This window comes from Plectropomus leopardus, chromosome 6 (assembly GCF_026936395.1).
Source record: "Plectropomus leopardus strain MGB_pleo_1.0 chromosome 6, ASM2693639v1, whole genome shotgun sequence".
Lineage (NCBI taxonomy): Eukaryota > Metazoa > Chordata > Actinopteri > Perciformes > Serranidae > Plectropomus > Plectropomus leopardus.
Window position 1 is genome coordinate 2,753,748 of NC_142181.1, and position 14,694 is coordinate 2,768,441.

General features: G+C 38.3%; 2 protein-coding genes across 2 annotated transcripts; one reads left to right on the forward strand and one right to left on the reverse strand.

The window, feature by feature from the left end:
- Window positions 1-332: 332 nt before the first annotated feature.
- On the reverse strand, window positions 333-3,459 carry LOC148189288 (immunoglobulin superfamily member 10-like). The gene has a single exon (XM_088078489.1). It carries the CDS (start codon window positions 3,315-3,317, stop codon window positions 1,971-1,973), a length of 1,347 nt encoding a protein of 448 aa, XP_087934615.1. The 5' UTR covers window positions 3,318-3,459; the 3' UTR covers window positions 333-1,970.
- Window positions 3,460-10,310: 6,851 nt separating this feature from the next.
- Window positions 10,311-11,211, forward strand: LOC121943588 (zona pellucida sperm-binding protein 3-like). Its single transcript, XM_042487149.2, has 2 exons — window positions 10,311-10,916; window positions 10,993-11,211. Exons 1-2 carry the CDS (start codon window positions 10,434-10,436, stop codon window positions 11,107-11,109), a joined length of 600 nt encoding a protein of 199 aa, XP_042343083.2. The 5' UTR covers window positions 10,311-10,433; the 3' UTR covers window positions 11,110-11,211.
- Window positions 11,212-14,694: the final 3,483 nt, after the last annotated feature.

Below are 14,694 nucleotides of genomic sequence, written 5' to 3' on the forward strand. Positions count from 1 at the left end.
TAAGAAAAAATAATGGGACATTATGAACTCTGAGTGACAGTAATGTTAAGAGGACTGTAATTGATTCTTTCTGTTGTTATTGCTAAATTAAATATGATTTGTGAAAAAGGCAAATATAGATCAACATTTGTGTCTGTATTTACAGCAGCTTCTGTTATTCGTAAGAAAGGTGCAGTTATTATTTGTTTTTTTTCTTCCTGCTCCTGTTTGTTCATGAAATGTGTTATGAGAAAAAAAAAGTGTATCGTGGGTTTTTGTTATTGTTCTGGGAGTTATACACTGAAATAAGCGAATAAACCAAATATGAATTAATGAATGGATGAAAAACTGAATTCCAAGCTTCATCTTTATTATATACACAATTGATTATTGACTGATATAGACCAGAGTATAGCAACAATAAATATAACACTGACATCACAGCAAGATACAAGAATTATGGATGCATAAAAGGCAACTCAGTTTCTTTCATATATAAAAATCAGTGAAATGATTTTTTTAAAAAACATAACTTGAGGTCAAAGCCATCTCAAAGATTAATTTCTGAAATATTTATGTTTAAATATTAAAAACGATATCATATAACAGATCAGCGTCCGTCTTTGTGTCAGGGAGCAGCCCAAATCACACATATCCACAACAACACAAAACTACAAGATATTAGGGCTGCACCATGAAGTCCAAAATGATAACTGATTATTTTTTATCAGTACTGAGATTATGATCATTTATCATGATATTTCATTCAGTTTAAGGACAACATTTTTTTTTTTTGCACTTTTACATTAAAATATAGGGATGAGCGGCAGAATTTAGCCTCAGAACATTTTCGATTACAAAAATAATAGAACTTTTTTTCTAATTGCTATTGATTAATAGAAAACTACAAAATGGGTTTGGATCCATGTTTTTGATCACGCAAGAAAGAGAATTATTTAAAGAATAAAACATGAGCACAGACCTGAAAGTATAAACTTTGACAAAAGTATGCAAGAACAAAGTTTTTTAAAAAAAAAGTGTAAATGAGAGTTTTTAACATATTTTTTTTTTTTTTACACATGTGAAAGTGTGGGTGCATGTGAGAGACAGACAGATGAAGAGAGAGTGCGCTCAAACACATGGGCTATGTAACAGTTCAGTGAATCATAATATTTTGAGCTTATATATAAAGCCATTATGTGTCATTTTACTGTTTGTTTTTTTTTGTTGTTTTTTTTTTGAGCTGAAGAAAAAAAATCAGGCCAGCCATATCAAAAAAATACAAATGAAACCATATATATTTATTATTTACATGTAATAATAATGACAACAAGAACAACACTAATAATAATAACAACAATAATAATAATAATAATTATTATTATTATCATCATCATCATCATCATCATCATCATCATTATTATTATTATTATTATTATTATTATTATTGTTATTATTATTATTATATCTCATGTAATGAGTGTATATTTTCTTACCATACAAAAATATGGTTTACATTGTATCTTACCTTGTCATTTGCAAGAGCTTTGACCATTTCATTTAATATTTTAAGCTTATAGTAATGCCCTAAATAGATGTTTTTTAACTGATTTTTTTATGTCATTAGCCAAGCTGTAAGGCCAGCCAAGTAAAAATAAAAATGAAACTTTATATCTTTGATTGTTAAAATACATCAAACATCATCATTATTATTCTTATCATTATTCTTATTCTTATTCTTATGATTATTATTCTTATCATTATTCTTATTCTTATTCTTATGATTATTATTATTATTATTATGTCATACACTGAGTGTACATTTTTCTTTCCATCTTTCCATTTTACATTTTGTACTTTCTGTATTTTGTGTTTAAGTTTAAAGGTTTTATCAGCATGGATTTCTAACATCTGTTGTTTTTTCCCCGTTCTATAACACATCGTATTAAAGACAGTGAGGATATGAGCGCATGCATATCAACCGTCCGAGCTTAAAGCTGCTTTCTTCTCCTGGTCCTCCAGTTCACAGCGACCACAGCAGCACAGAGCATCAGCAGCAGAGCGCTGAGCACCGAGCATCTCACTTTGTAGAAGGTGGAGTGAACCCCAAAAGGCTCTCTGTACTTTACAAGAGTTTTGGTTGTTGACACACACTGATCATCGGGGCCCAAAACTGCACACCAATACTCTCCTGTGTCTTTCTGTGAGACATCAGAGATAACCAGACTCCCAGTAAGGTGCCAGCTCACCCTACTCACTCTCAGGTTATACTTTAAGCAGACGACTCTGCCTTCTGTTCGGTTGGACCTGATGAACCAAAGATGCCAAGTGCCCTTTTCCAAGTCTGTGCATGTGAGAGTGACATCCTCTCCCTCAGAGAAGACCTCTACAGCAGGCAGGACAAATTCAGGACACACAACCAGATGATACCTTTGTATCCCCACAGAGGTTTGGCAGTCATATAAACCTGAGTGATTTAATGTTAGAGATGAAAACATCAGAGAGTAGTTTTGGGCCACTGAAGGCACAGTGTGGTTTTCCTGCCGTAGTTCAGTGTTGGAGATCAAACTAATCCATCTTGGGGGCTGGTCGCCGCTGAAATCAAAAACAGTGTACGGTAACACTGCGGTCTCTCCCACTGAGCGGTAGATCACTTCTGCATCCAGGTCCAACTGTACAGACTGAGCGCTGACACACTGCTTTTGGTTCATCACCACACAGGCGAACACTGGATAGGCTGTTGTCGAGAGGTTGGATAAACGAAGAGTTGTTTTTTTCACCACTTGTGCTCTGACATTGTCCACCACTGATGTCATATTATCCCCAAAAACTCTGGTCCATATTTCTTGGTCGTAGCCAAAGTCCAGCCTGAGCCACAGGACATCCAGATCATCGGCCGCTCTGTAACATGGCATGTCCACCGTTTGTCCAAGTCTCACCGGAATATTTTTGTTATCAGCCACTGAATTACATACAATGATGCTGATGTTTTTCTCATGTGAGACTTCGCCCTCGGTCCAGCACTCCTCTCGGTACAGGCCGGAGTCTGACTCGGTCAGCTTGTGGATGTTGTAAGAAGAAATATTCTCCGTGCTGACGACTGAAAGTCGTTGTTTCAAGTCTGCAGGCACTGTGGAGCTGTCGGCCTGGAGGTCGGAGGTGTTCCACAGGACGAGCTTCTCCTCACCAACAAATCTGGAGATCAGGCAGGAGTCGGCCTTCTTGGGTAGATCGAAGGTGTAAGATTCCCAAATCTTGTTGACGCTGATGAGTTCTCGTGCATGAATGTTGTTGATGAGAGCAAACAGCAGGAAGCAGAGCTCTGTGACTGCAGCCATTCTGCCCTGAGGTCTCCACACAAGTGTTGGCAAACCACTGACACTTTTCCTCTAATAAGCTCTGTGTCAACCGATATCAATATCTTCTCTTGTGGTTTAAAGAACATGACTTCTTTATCTCATCATCACAGGAAACTTTGAAACATGCAGCTGGCAATCAAGTAATCAATTTCCTCTGGAGATATCTAAAAGCCCACAATATGTTTCTAACCTTTTGACTGAATATGTTCAGAGTGTTATCTTGTGTTTGTTGCACAGGGAGGGATTTATCAGATGGACAGAGTTGACCTTAAATAAGTCCAAAAACAAGCTGGATTCCATTACAACATGCCCACTGAGAATTTTTTTTTGTGACCTGATTCCTGCAAAACTAAAGACATTTCCATGAGTTCCAGCTGTACTTGTGTTTAATGCTTGGATGGTTTGATTTTTTTTCTATAACACACAACAATGCAGGTCATTCTACTCTAACATTTGAATATTTTCTCTAATTTAATATTGTAAGTGGATATAACTGTCCCTTCATTGTGCAATATGATACACAACATGTTGGTGCAAATGTGTTTTTGTCCAAGCAGCTCGCTCTCTACTGTTGCAGGATAAAAGAACCATGTTACGTGTGTGAACACTAGATGGCAACAAAGAGCTATAGAAAAAGAAAAATGTAACTTTATGTCCCTTGTGTTGGCTTTTCTATCAAATAATGAGAAAAATCTGAAAGAATATCCTCTCAGTCCAGAGGTAGAATAACACTAAGAGAAGAAAAAGCAGAGTTTAGGTCTATCAGAGACAAAGGTGTATCTTGGTGTAAAAGTTCTGCATGTGTTACACCTCCTGAGCCACTGACTATACAAACTGTATCATCCCTACGGACAGTTATAACACATTATGACAGATTTAATGTGTGGCTGTTTGTCCAATTGTAATTTAAGTGCATTCAAATCCTTGTCAGTCATTTAAGCGAGCTGCTCATTAGCATCTGGCTCTGCCTGTTCCTCTGAGATGCTCCGCTAAGCTCTCAACTGACAGCTTTATCACTTAATAGGTCCTGGGACATCCAGGCATTCGGCTTGTGAGCCAGCAAAAAGGAAACAGCTGCCATCCCAGCGCCATGCTTCAGCTCTAACAGGCTCACCTCAGCTGTACTGAGTTCCTGGATGCCTAAACAACTGTTGCATAACAGCAGTGGAGTCAGATTGTTGACTTTGTCTGGACAAAACATCAGTCAGAGACACCAGTCTTTGACTATCACAGAAGAACAGATGCAGAAAATGCAGCTATGCTTTTATTTCCCCTTTCCCACCAAAATTAGTGCGTGCACTGGCAAAATAAAATAGGCTACAGACTGCTTTCCCATTGCCAGCAGAGCAGAGCTGTGTACACGGCTCTGCAGCAGACGCGTGTGCCTTTTTTGTGTGTGAGAAGGGGTTTGTTTTTGTGTGTAGGTTAACAGTAGAAAGCAGCATGGACAGAGGTCAGTGAAAACTTAACATTGGTTTCTTCTCTTCATATATCTCTAACTTATTCAGTCTCTCTTTCAAACCCGTTGCAGATTAATTTGGATCAATGTTTGAGTGCTGCTTAGGAGGAGACATAGGGTAATTAGTATTTAATAATTAGTGGCAGTGCACCATTGCATCTTGCAGGTTAACCCTTTGAAATGCGAAGAAATGGCTGGATTTATTTCAAATACATGGAAAGAAGGCATTGAGTAACTTTACAAAGAAAGTCCCAAAAATTGTCAAGAAAAGAAAGTAAAATGTAAACAAGCAAAAACAAAAAAAAATTAAAACTTAAAAATACTAATAATAATTCCGTCTAATAATTAAAATACATAATTATGATCATAGTTTTGTAGTTGCACATTTTCAGAGCAGCATTCAGAACATGTTATTGAGGCCTGAGATTAAAGACTTTTTTTTCTGATGAAAATGTTTTGTGATATGTTGAAAAAAAACCCAACTTTTTTTTAACATTTTTTATGTGTATAAAGAATGTTACCTTATTTTGAGAAGACATGCTGGAAACTAAAACAAAACTTGCCACTGAAAGCGTAACTACAGCATTGCATTGGTTGCACTGTTCCATTCTAAGAACATTTTTAGAAACAAAAGTTGCTACCACATTTCAAAAGAGAGACCCAAAAAGCTGTTTTTTAAGCCCACTAGCTGCTGGTAAGGCAGTTTAGTTGTGTCTGTAATTTACATCGTCACATATGACCTCAGTGTCAGTCGTTTCGGACTGCATCAGCTCTAATGAACTAGCTGTGTGAATGGCACTTTATCTGTGTTAATTACAGGCCCCCATAGCTCGAGGCAGGTTGGGACTGTCAGTGCAGATCCTGCAGGTTTCTGAACGTCAGAAAAGATCACTGAACGTCCCTTTAATATACTCTGTGGGTCTGGAGTCATTTGTGCTTTGAGAACAGCCTCGGGTCAGCTGCAGAGAGTTTTTGGTCCCCATGTAGACTCCAGAAATACTTGTAATTCCTGTGAATTCTTCAGCCACTTGTTCATTCTGTGAGCAGGAGAGGAAAGTAACTAAGTACATTTATCCCAATTAAATACTGTACTTAAGTAAATTTTGAGGTTCTTGTTCGGTTTCCATTTTATGCTACTTTATACTTTTACTATATTTCAGAGGGAAATGTCATGCTTTGTGGGAAATAATTATCTTATCGCTGCAGTTACTAAAGGTGCTTAACCCTTTGGAAACTGGGCATGTTGGCTTGATTTCCTCTAAAAACATGGGGAAAAAGCCAGTGACCATCTTAGGAAGAAAAGAAAAAATTTGCCAAAAAATATAGATAATAAATAAATAAATAAAAATACCAGAAACTTACCTTTAAATATAGAAAAAGAAAAAGAAGTTAAAAAAGAAGGAAGTGACTTAAAAATGTTTAATAACAATAATTTTGTAAAAAATAATTTTAAAACAAATAATTGAAAAAAAGGAGCAAAGTCACTTAAAAATGCTTAAAAATAATAATTATTCTGTAAAAACAATTTTACATGTATAAGTTTTACAGACATTTTTCTCTGGCTTGTTTTTAAATATTATTTCTAAATCTAGTGAATTCTTGCAATTTTCATATTTCCATTTTTCCCATGTTTTTAAAACACAGCAAACCAATTAGCTCAAATTTTGAAGGTTTAAATTCTTGCGAAGGCATCTGAACGTGGCGCATGAAAAGTGATGCGGATCCAGGTTTCAAAGGGTTAATAGGCTGACAGACTGAGGAACAAATGAGTTTCTCTACATTTTCTGTGCGATGGCAAAGCTGATATTCTCCAAATGATGTACAAAAAGACAGAAGAAAGTTCAAAAGATCACCAGTTACAGGTCATGCCGACGCCATGACCAAATTGCAGAGTAATCCATCCAACAGAGATATTTCTGGACTAAAGTGGTGCTCTGACCAAAACTGCCGCTCCTGGTGCCAAGGCGCTGGCATGGCTAAAAAACGAGTTCTTACGGAGATTTCTTGAGGCAAACATAAAAAAGCAGGCCACTGAAAAACACAAAAACGAAGAGACTTTATGAGCAAAGAACTTCAGCGATCAAAGAGATCTGAGAAAGCTTTCTGTTTGTTTTTTTAAGATTATCTGTTTCCTCTTGTCATCTGAGTTTAGAAATTCAGACACAAATTCATCTATTTTCTTACAGATAATATCGAGGAGCTTTAAAAAGGATGTTGTAAGACTCGCTATCACCTGCCACATCATCACACACACACACACACACACACACACACACACACACACACACACACACACACACAGTCTTCCTCTCAGACTTGTTTTTGATCTCCTGAGTTAAAATAGATGTCTGCACTTCAATTAAAATCAAGAACAGTTACTTTGAAATTTGTTTTTTGATGCAGAAGGCAAAAAGAAAATGATGTATTCTTTCTGAAATAAGAATTTATGACTTTTCGGATGTTTGCTGTGCTGATGCTGTAGACCTCTACTTGCTTTGCTTGGGGGGCAATTTTGCAAAATGACAGGGAACCAGGGGCCATTCACAGCAGCCCCATACATGTCTCTGGGATTTTAGGACATTTCTAGGATTTTAAGACATTTCTGGGGTTTTAGGATATTTCAAGATTTCAGGAAATTACTAGGATTTTGGTGTGTTTCTGGGATTTGAGCATGTTTCCAGGATTCTAGGACATATCTATAGGATAAAAGGACATTTATAGAATTCTAGGACATTTCTTGGATTTAAGGGCATTTCTGAGATTTTAGGACATTTCTAAGATTTTAGGACATTTCTAGGATTTCAGGACATTTCTAAGATTTAGGACATCCCGGGCTTAGCTAGAACCTCTGTTGGGGGGTGCAGGGGATCCTCCACTCGCACCTCTCTTGACAAACAAGCTCTATTTTGATGCTGCTTTATGCACTCTGGCACCTTACGTGTACTAAAAGTACAAAAACAATTCCCAGTGTGAATCACTTTATTGTGAATGTGGCCAGATTTGGCCGTGGCTTGACTGCTGTGGACTGTGACAGTTCTGAAAAACAATAAAAGTACATGTGGTTTTGTCGAGGTTTGCATTTATAGATGAACAAGCCTTTTGTTTTGATGTGTGCAGCAGCAGGTCTGATGGTTTGACAGGTCTCCTGCAGGGATATGTTCTATTTGCAGATGACTCATGCACTGCAGGAGATCCGTCTGCAGACTGCACTGTAGTTTGAGGGCGTTGTTGCTGCTGGACTGTAAAGTTTACTTTTGCAGAGATTTGACCTTATTTGTCCTCTACATAAAAAAACACAGCCTGCCAAAAATCCTTCAGCCCAGCAACTGCCTAGCTGAACTCTGCTGGAAGTCAGCTTCACACACACACACACACACACACACACACACACACACACACACACACACTACTCCTCAGTTACACTGCTGCTTTGGAAAGAGGAATATCCTTCTCTAACGTATTTCACTCTGCAAAACATTTGGCTTTAAGGTACAACGTGTGTGAATTTCCCATGTCTCCTGTCTTATCTCAGTCCTGTCTGCCCGATAACGTCTCATAAATAATGCATGGTTTGATTTGGAGGAGAACGTCTTTGAAGATGAGAGTTTGAAATCTTGACATCGAGTCAAGAACAAGTGTGAAGGTGAACATATGTTTGCATGCAATTAGAATGGAAATGTACTTTTACGCGGGCATGTGTGTGTGTGTGTGTGTGTGTGTGTGTGTGTGTGTGTGTGTGTGTGTGTGTGTGTGTGTGTGTGTGTGTGCATTCAGGTCAACCTTCAGGTGGTTTTAATATCATTCAGTTATTCCTGAGTTAAAGGGGATTTATTTTCCTACAGATACACACCATCTGATCAGTTTTGTGTAAAAAAATAATATTCAGAAAGCACAATGAACAAGCACCAGCCAGCTCCATTATTCACTCATTCTTTAATTGTGTTTATTTAACCATGAAGTATGGTTTAAATGGAGAGGGCCTGATATTGTATGGTATGGTTTGTGATGCTTTCTCGTAATATATTCATAAAATATTTTTTCTATATACATAATTTTTCTATATGGACAGGACTAAACTGGGAGCAGTTTTATGTTTTAGCTGCACTGATAGTTTATGCTCTAACAATGAATGAACTGTAGGTGTAAAATACATGACTGTAGTAATAAAACTGTAAATTATGAAAATGTTTTGTAAGCGTTTTGACTCTTTCCACCTTCATATAATTTGTTCCATCCTCCAGTAAATCAGCATCCCATAAAATGTGACTGACAGGCAGTTCTCATTACTTAGGTACCGTTGCTATAGTAACCGCTCACCCTTTCGACCTTGAGATGAGGTGCTACTTCAGGCGTCCTACAACGAGCCATTTGCAAAGATAAATGATGAAACCAAGAGAGCAGCCTGCCTCCTGCTCAGTACAGTATGAACAAAATGTAGGGGGACGTTCAAGATCCACACTGACATAATAAAATGATACATTTCATTACAAGCAATATGCATCAATGTACATCATCATGATGAGGTTTAATGTTGGTTATCTAACTTAAGTTTAGCTGTGATTGTATCATTCTTTCCCATGTTTCCTCCTCTCTAAACTCTTTATTTCTGTCCAGAAACAATGTCAATTCTAATACACACAGCAGGAATGTGCTGCTAATAAGCTGCAAAAAGCCAAAATAAGTGCATTAACATTCCCATTAGCATTCCCCCAACATTAAGCGATGTGATTTTGATCGCCTAAATGGCACAACAGACAGAGTCTGGACCCAAGACTCTTCTGATTGTTGCATCAAATCAGCGTCACAGAGTTATTGTCCACTACACACCGACGTATTTCAGTGTGAGTCTAAACAAATGCTGTTGTGTCTCTCTTTTGTAATTGTTTCTGGGTTTTTGTTGTTTGTGAAATGTTTAATTATATAAAATTTCACATTTTGTGAATTGGGTTTATATGATAATGTTTTGTTTTGTAAAAAAGATTTTTGTGAAATGTTTAGGTACATGAAATTTTATTGATTTTTCTGCGTGAAATGTAGCATTTTTTTTAAATGATGTGTTTTTTGATAAGTTGTGAGTGTGGTTTGTTTTTTTATTTAAATGTTGCATTTCATGAAGTGTTGTGTTTTTCTCAAATGTGTTTTTCTGAAATTATGTATTTTGTGAAAAGAGCTAATGTGTAAATTGTGTTTTCTGAAATGTAGTTTGCAAAATATTATTTCCTAAAATATTGTTTATAAAAAATGACATGTTTTGTGAAATGCTTTCTAAAATTTTCTAAATTGTGAAATGTTGCTGTGTTTTGACTGTCAGGGCCACCATAGAATTTGCATGGATTCATGTCCACTAAATACACATACACACTCACTTTCCCCTTCAGATACGCACATTTCAAAGCACCTTTCGACACAAATAAAACACTCTGCAATGTGTGGAGCACCTGTGGATTAATACTGAATTCTTCATACAGCTTCATACATTTCACAGGCAGAGTAATTAGTGAGGGATGTGCAGCTGTGAGATTCACACATGTGCAAAGAGCTAATGAGCTGATCAGTCAGAGGGAGGAATCACTTCCTTTGTCTGCTTCAGTCTTTGAGCTTCAGAAAGCTGCAGAGAACTTTCTGTGTTTGCAGCTATGAGGTCCAGGCAGCTTATTGTGCTCAGCTTTGTTCTCGCCTGCGTCAAGCTTAGTGACGCTCGCTTTCTCAGTCTGACAGAGCCGACCCTCTGGGCAGTCGATGTGGAAGTCGAGTCGGCAGCAGAACCTGAGAGAGAGTACTCCAGGATGTCTGCTCAACAAGCTGGCAGGCTCCAGGAGGACCAGATCCACCAAGCGGTCGAACCGCTCTCCTGGAAGTTTCCAGAAGATCCGGTGGATTCAGTGAAAAAGCCCCCTTTTGAGTTTAAACTGCGGCAGCCGGCGACAGACAGCCGTGTTGCTGTGAGGTGTGGAGAGAGCAGGATCCAGGTGGAGGTGAGCCAGGACCTGCTGGGCCTGGGCAGGTTGGTAAAACCTGAGGAAATCACACTCGGTGGCCGTCCAGCCACTGAGGTTGACAACTTGTCCCATGTGCTGGTCTTTGAATGTGAGCTGCACGGCTGTGGCAGCACACTAGCGGTAAGAGATTTTTTTATTCATGATGCATTGATATTATCAGTCACGTGATGTCAATCGGATGTTCTCTTTTCCTTAGATGACAGAGAACGCCTTCATTTATGCCTTCATGCTGATCTACAACCCCAAAGTGTCTGGCAGAATCATCAGGAGCCAGAGTGCTGTCATCGGAGTGGAGTGCCACTACCCGAGGTGAAGTGAAAGGATCAGCCCGCAAAGACTGACTGGAGTTTGATGTGAAGAAACCAGATTTATGTTTAATGAAAAAGAAATCGCAATAAAAGTCTTAATGTTTCAACATGCTTGTTTTACTCTGCAAAACCCCAAAAGAAACACAAGACTGGACTGTCCCAGAAAATGCTTTGACACCTGAATCAGGCACTCGATGACTGTCATACGTAAGACGGCTTGGCTCTGTTGCTATTTACCTCCACATGCACAAGTACAGTGAACATCTAGCTTTACTTTTTGTTTTCTCCCGCTTAGACTATTGTAATTCTCTTTACACATGCCTTAGTCAAACTGCTCTGAATCATGTTCAACTGGTTCAAAACACTACTGACGAGGACAAGCCGTCGTACCCACATAACACCTATTCTTGCATCCCTCCGTTGGCTTCAAGTAAAATTCAGAATATACAACAAAATCTTGTTAACGTTCAAAGCCCTGCACAACCTCGCCCCCAGTTTCATTTCTGATCTTCTTGTTCCTTAAGCTACCTCTCCACCACTCCGATCTGCAAATCTTCGTCTCTTATCTGGCCCCCGCTCCTACTTTAAAACAAAAGGTCATCGTTAATTCGTTGTTTTAGCCCCTACCCTCTGGAATAATCTTCCCTGCCCCATTAGGTTTGCTGAGTCCTCAGTCTGTAAACGTCTACTAAAAACTCACCTTTAGCCTTCTTATAGTGACTCCATGTGTGATATTTTGTTTGTTTTGGTCTTGTCTGTCCCTCATTATACTGTGTTTCACATTGTAATTCACTGAAACTCAATTCGTTCATGCACTGATATATTGTTGAATGTGTATTTATGTGTTTTATGAAGCACTTTGTAACTGTATGTTTAAAAATGTGCTTATTAAATAAAGCTTTACTTACTTACTTGATTTTAAAGCATTCTTCAGCCTGTAAAGGTTGATCTGTACCGAAACCGAAGACGAATACAGCTACACTATGCAGGTTTCCATTAACCCTCAAACTGCGAAAAATTGAAATTGCAAATATAAAATATGCCCAATACTAATAACACGTCAAAGTCGAAAAAAAACTCAAGATGCCAAAGTTTTTACGCTCGTATGAGGTGGTTTTTCAGGCTATAAAAAAAAAGCCATGTTTCGCAAACTGCATTGGAAACACTTTTTTTGGCTTTTCCAGGTCACATGATGCTGTGTCTACGTGCTTGTCAGTAGGAACTGGCTCCCTCATGATGCAGCAGGAGCTACAAGAGCTGTTATTGCACCACATAACTCTGAGAAAGTTGAGCGGATCATCAGGGAGTTTTGAATACACAATGTTTTTGTGAAATTGTGGACGATCACCTCCCAGAAATCCCTCATATGTGGCCGCTAACCCTAACTTCAAAAATCCAAATTTTGTCACACAGATAAAACTGAAAGCAAACATAGTTTCTCTTTGCTCTTCAGAAAGATTGTTGGTGAAACATTTGCGTAAGAAATGTGGTTTTAAAAACTGGTTTTCTCAGAAGCCGTTCTTGAAACTGACTGCAATGATCTTCCGTTTAACCACTCAGTGTTGAAAATAGTGGAAGTGTGCTAACACGAATGCTAATGTTGACCTCTGACCTCTGAAAACAGCTGCTGGCCAGGTTCTGCATTACTTTTCCAACAAACTGAACCACGAGTAACCGCAGTTATAAAGTCCTGCAAGGCTTGGTTCATACATGGATCACAAATATGATGTTTGTTATAAGTCAAAAGTAAATGTTAAGTTATTTCAACTATGTTTCATTTGACATTTGACACATTATGACCTATGTCAAGTGGCATATTACATTATATTTGCAACAATGTTGCTTATTTTAAGCCAAACCATGATCTGTAGTCTAAATCTAACCAAATACTTCTGTTGCCAAAACCTGAAAATGAAGTAAACATGCACTTTTGAAAACAATCATTATTAATTTAAAAAGGGACTCATGCAGGTAACAATTATTCAAAAATAGGGGAAATGTCCAGAAAAAATACTCATAGTTATAGATATAACTATATAATAGAAAATTGTTAAAATAAATAAATACACTTGTTAGCACTTTTTTGAATTTATTATTTTTTATGTACCTTTTTTTGCTTATTTTCTGGGTAATTTTCTTGTAAGTTTTTTATTGACGTCTTGCTATTTTTGCGCCATATCTTTCTTGTCCCTTTTTTTTTTTTTTAAAGAAATAATAGCCAATTTGCTCAGGTATCAAAGAGTGAAGCAGTGACCTCTTTTCTTTTCTCTTGTCCAGACATGATGACTATCTACAGTAGATTATCCCACAGACAGACAGTTCTGGCTTCAGATTGGAGTGGAAATCCTTTTTCCCTGCGGAGAACAGCAAACACTAAGATCCTGCAGGAATGAATAATAACAAAGTGCTTTTTGTTACATGCAGGCCGGGCTGTGCTTGTAATTTATCCTGTATTTATCCCCCTCAGTTTTTCCTGGAACATCCCCTGCTCTCTGCATGCTTATGATTTATTGTAGAGGGAGTTCAGGCCTTATCAAACCGTATCATGATTTCTGGAAAATCTCATTCATGCTGTGTCAAGTCTGTGTTGTTGACAAAACTTGTCACGACAACATAATTTGACTCCGTTTGTTTAATGTATGAGTTTTCTCCTGGAAAGTCCACTCTGAGAATCCTCCAGCAGCTGTTTTGTTTCATGCTAGCGTTGCTCCGAGTACCCCTTCAGCCTCAATCATAATATTGGCAAACGCTGCTGTCATCTGACTCTTCTCATCAAGAAGTCATCAGTTTCTTCCAGTGACCTCACAGCTACATCGCTCATCCATTGTGGTCCGCCGTATGCTTTAGTTTTCCATATTCCATTTAGATTTTGATTTCATGATCATATAAACATGCGTATCAGTGTGTGTATAACATCTGTTAAGTGTGTGTTTGCATACTGTCTCTTTCATCTCACCCATGGGTCTCCTCCTCCTCCTCCTCCTCCTCCTCCTCCTCCTCACTGCTGGAGAGGCTTGTTCACAGCAGCACATGCAGCTCAGGACCTTCTCTGATGTTTCAGGCGTCTGCACATTTTACAGAAAGGTTTGACAGATATAAACTATGAACATGGTTATGTTTTGCATCGTATCACCACAGACGCACAAACAGAATGTGGGTGTACTGAGCTGCACATGGGCATCGGGGCCCGAGGTGGGGGCTCCGCCTGCTCCACTAACACCAAACAGCCCGAAATAATTCACACTTTGAGTGGTTATTGTCTCTAGATCAATCCTCAACTTGCTTTGCTTGGGGGCCACTTTTGCTAAATGACAGGGGCCAGTCACAGCAGCCACATACATGTTTATAGGATTTTAGGACATTTCAAGGATTTTTTGAATATTTCTAGAATTTTGGCACGTTCCTGGGATTTTAGGAAGTTTCTAGGATTTTAGGACATTAGAGGCTCAGCTAGGACCTCTGTTGGGGGATGTGGGGGATCCTCCACTGGCACTTTTTTGATCAAAAAAGCTCTAATTTTATGATGTTTTATGCACTCTGGCACTTTATGTATACTAAAAGTACAAAATCTTAATTATTTCTCAATAATA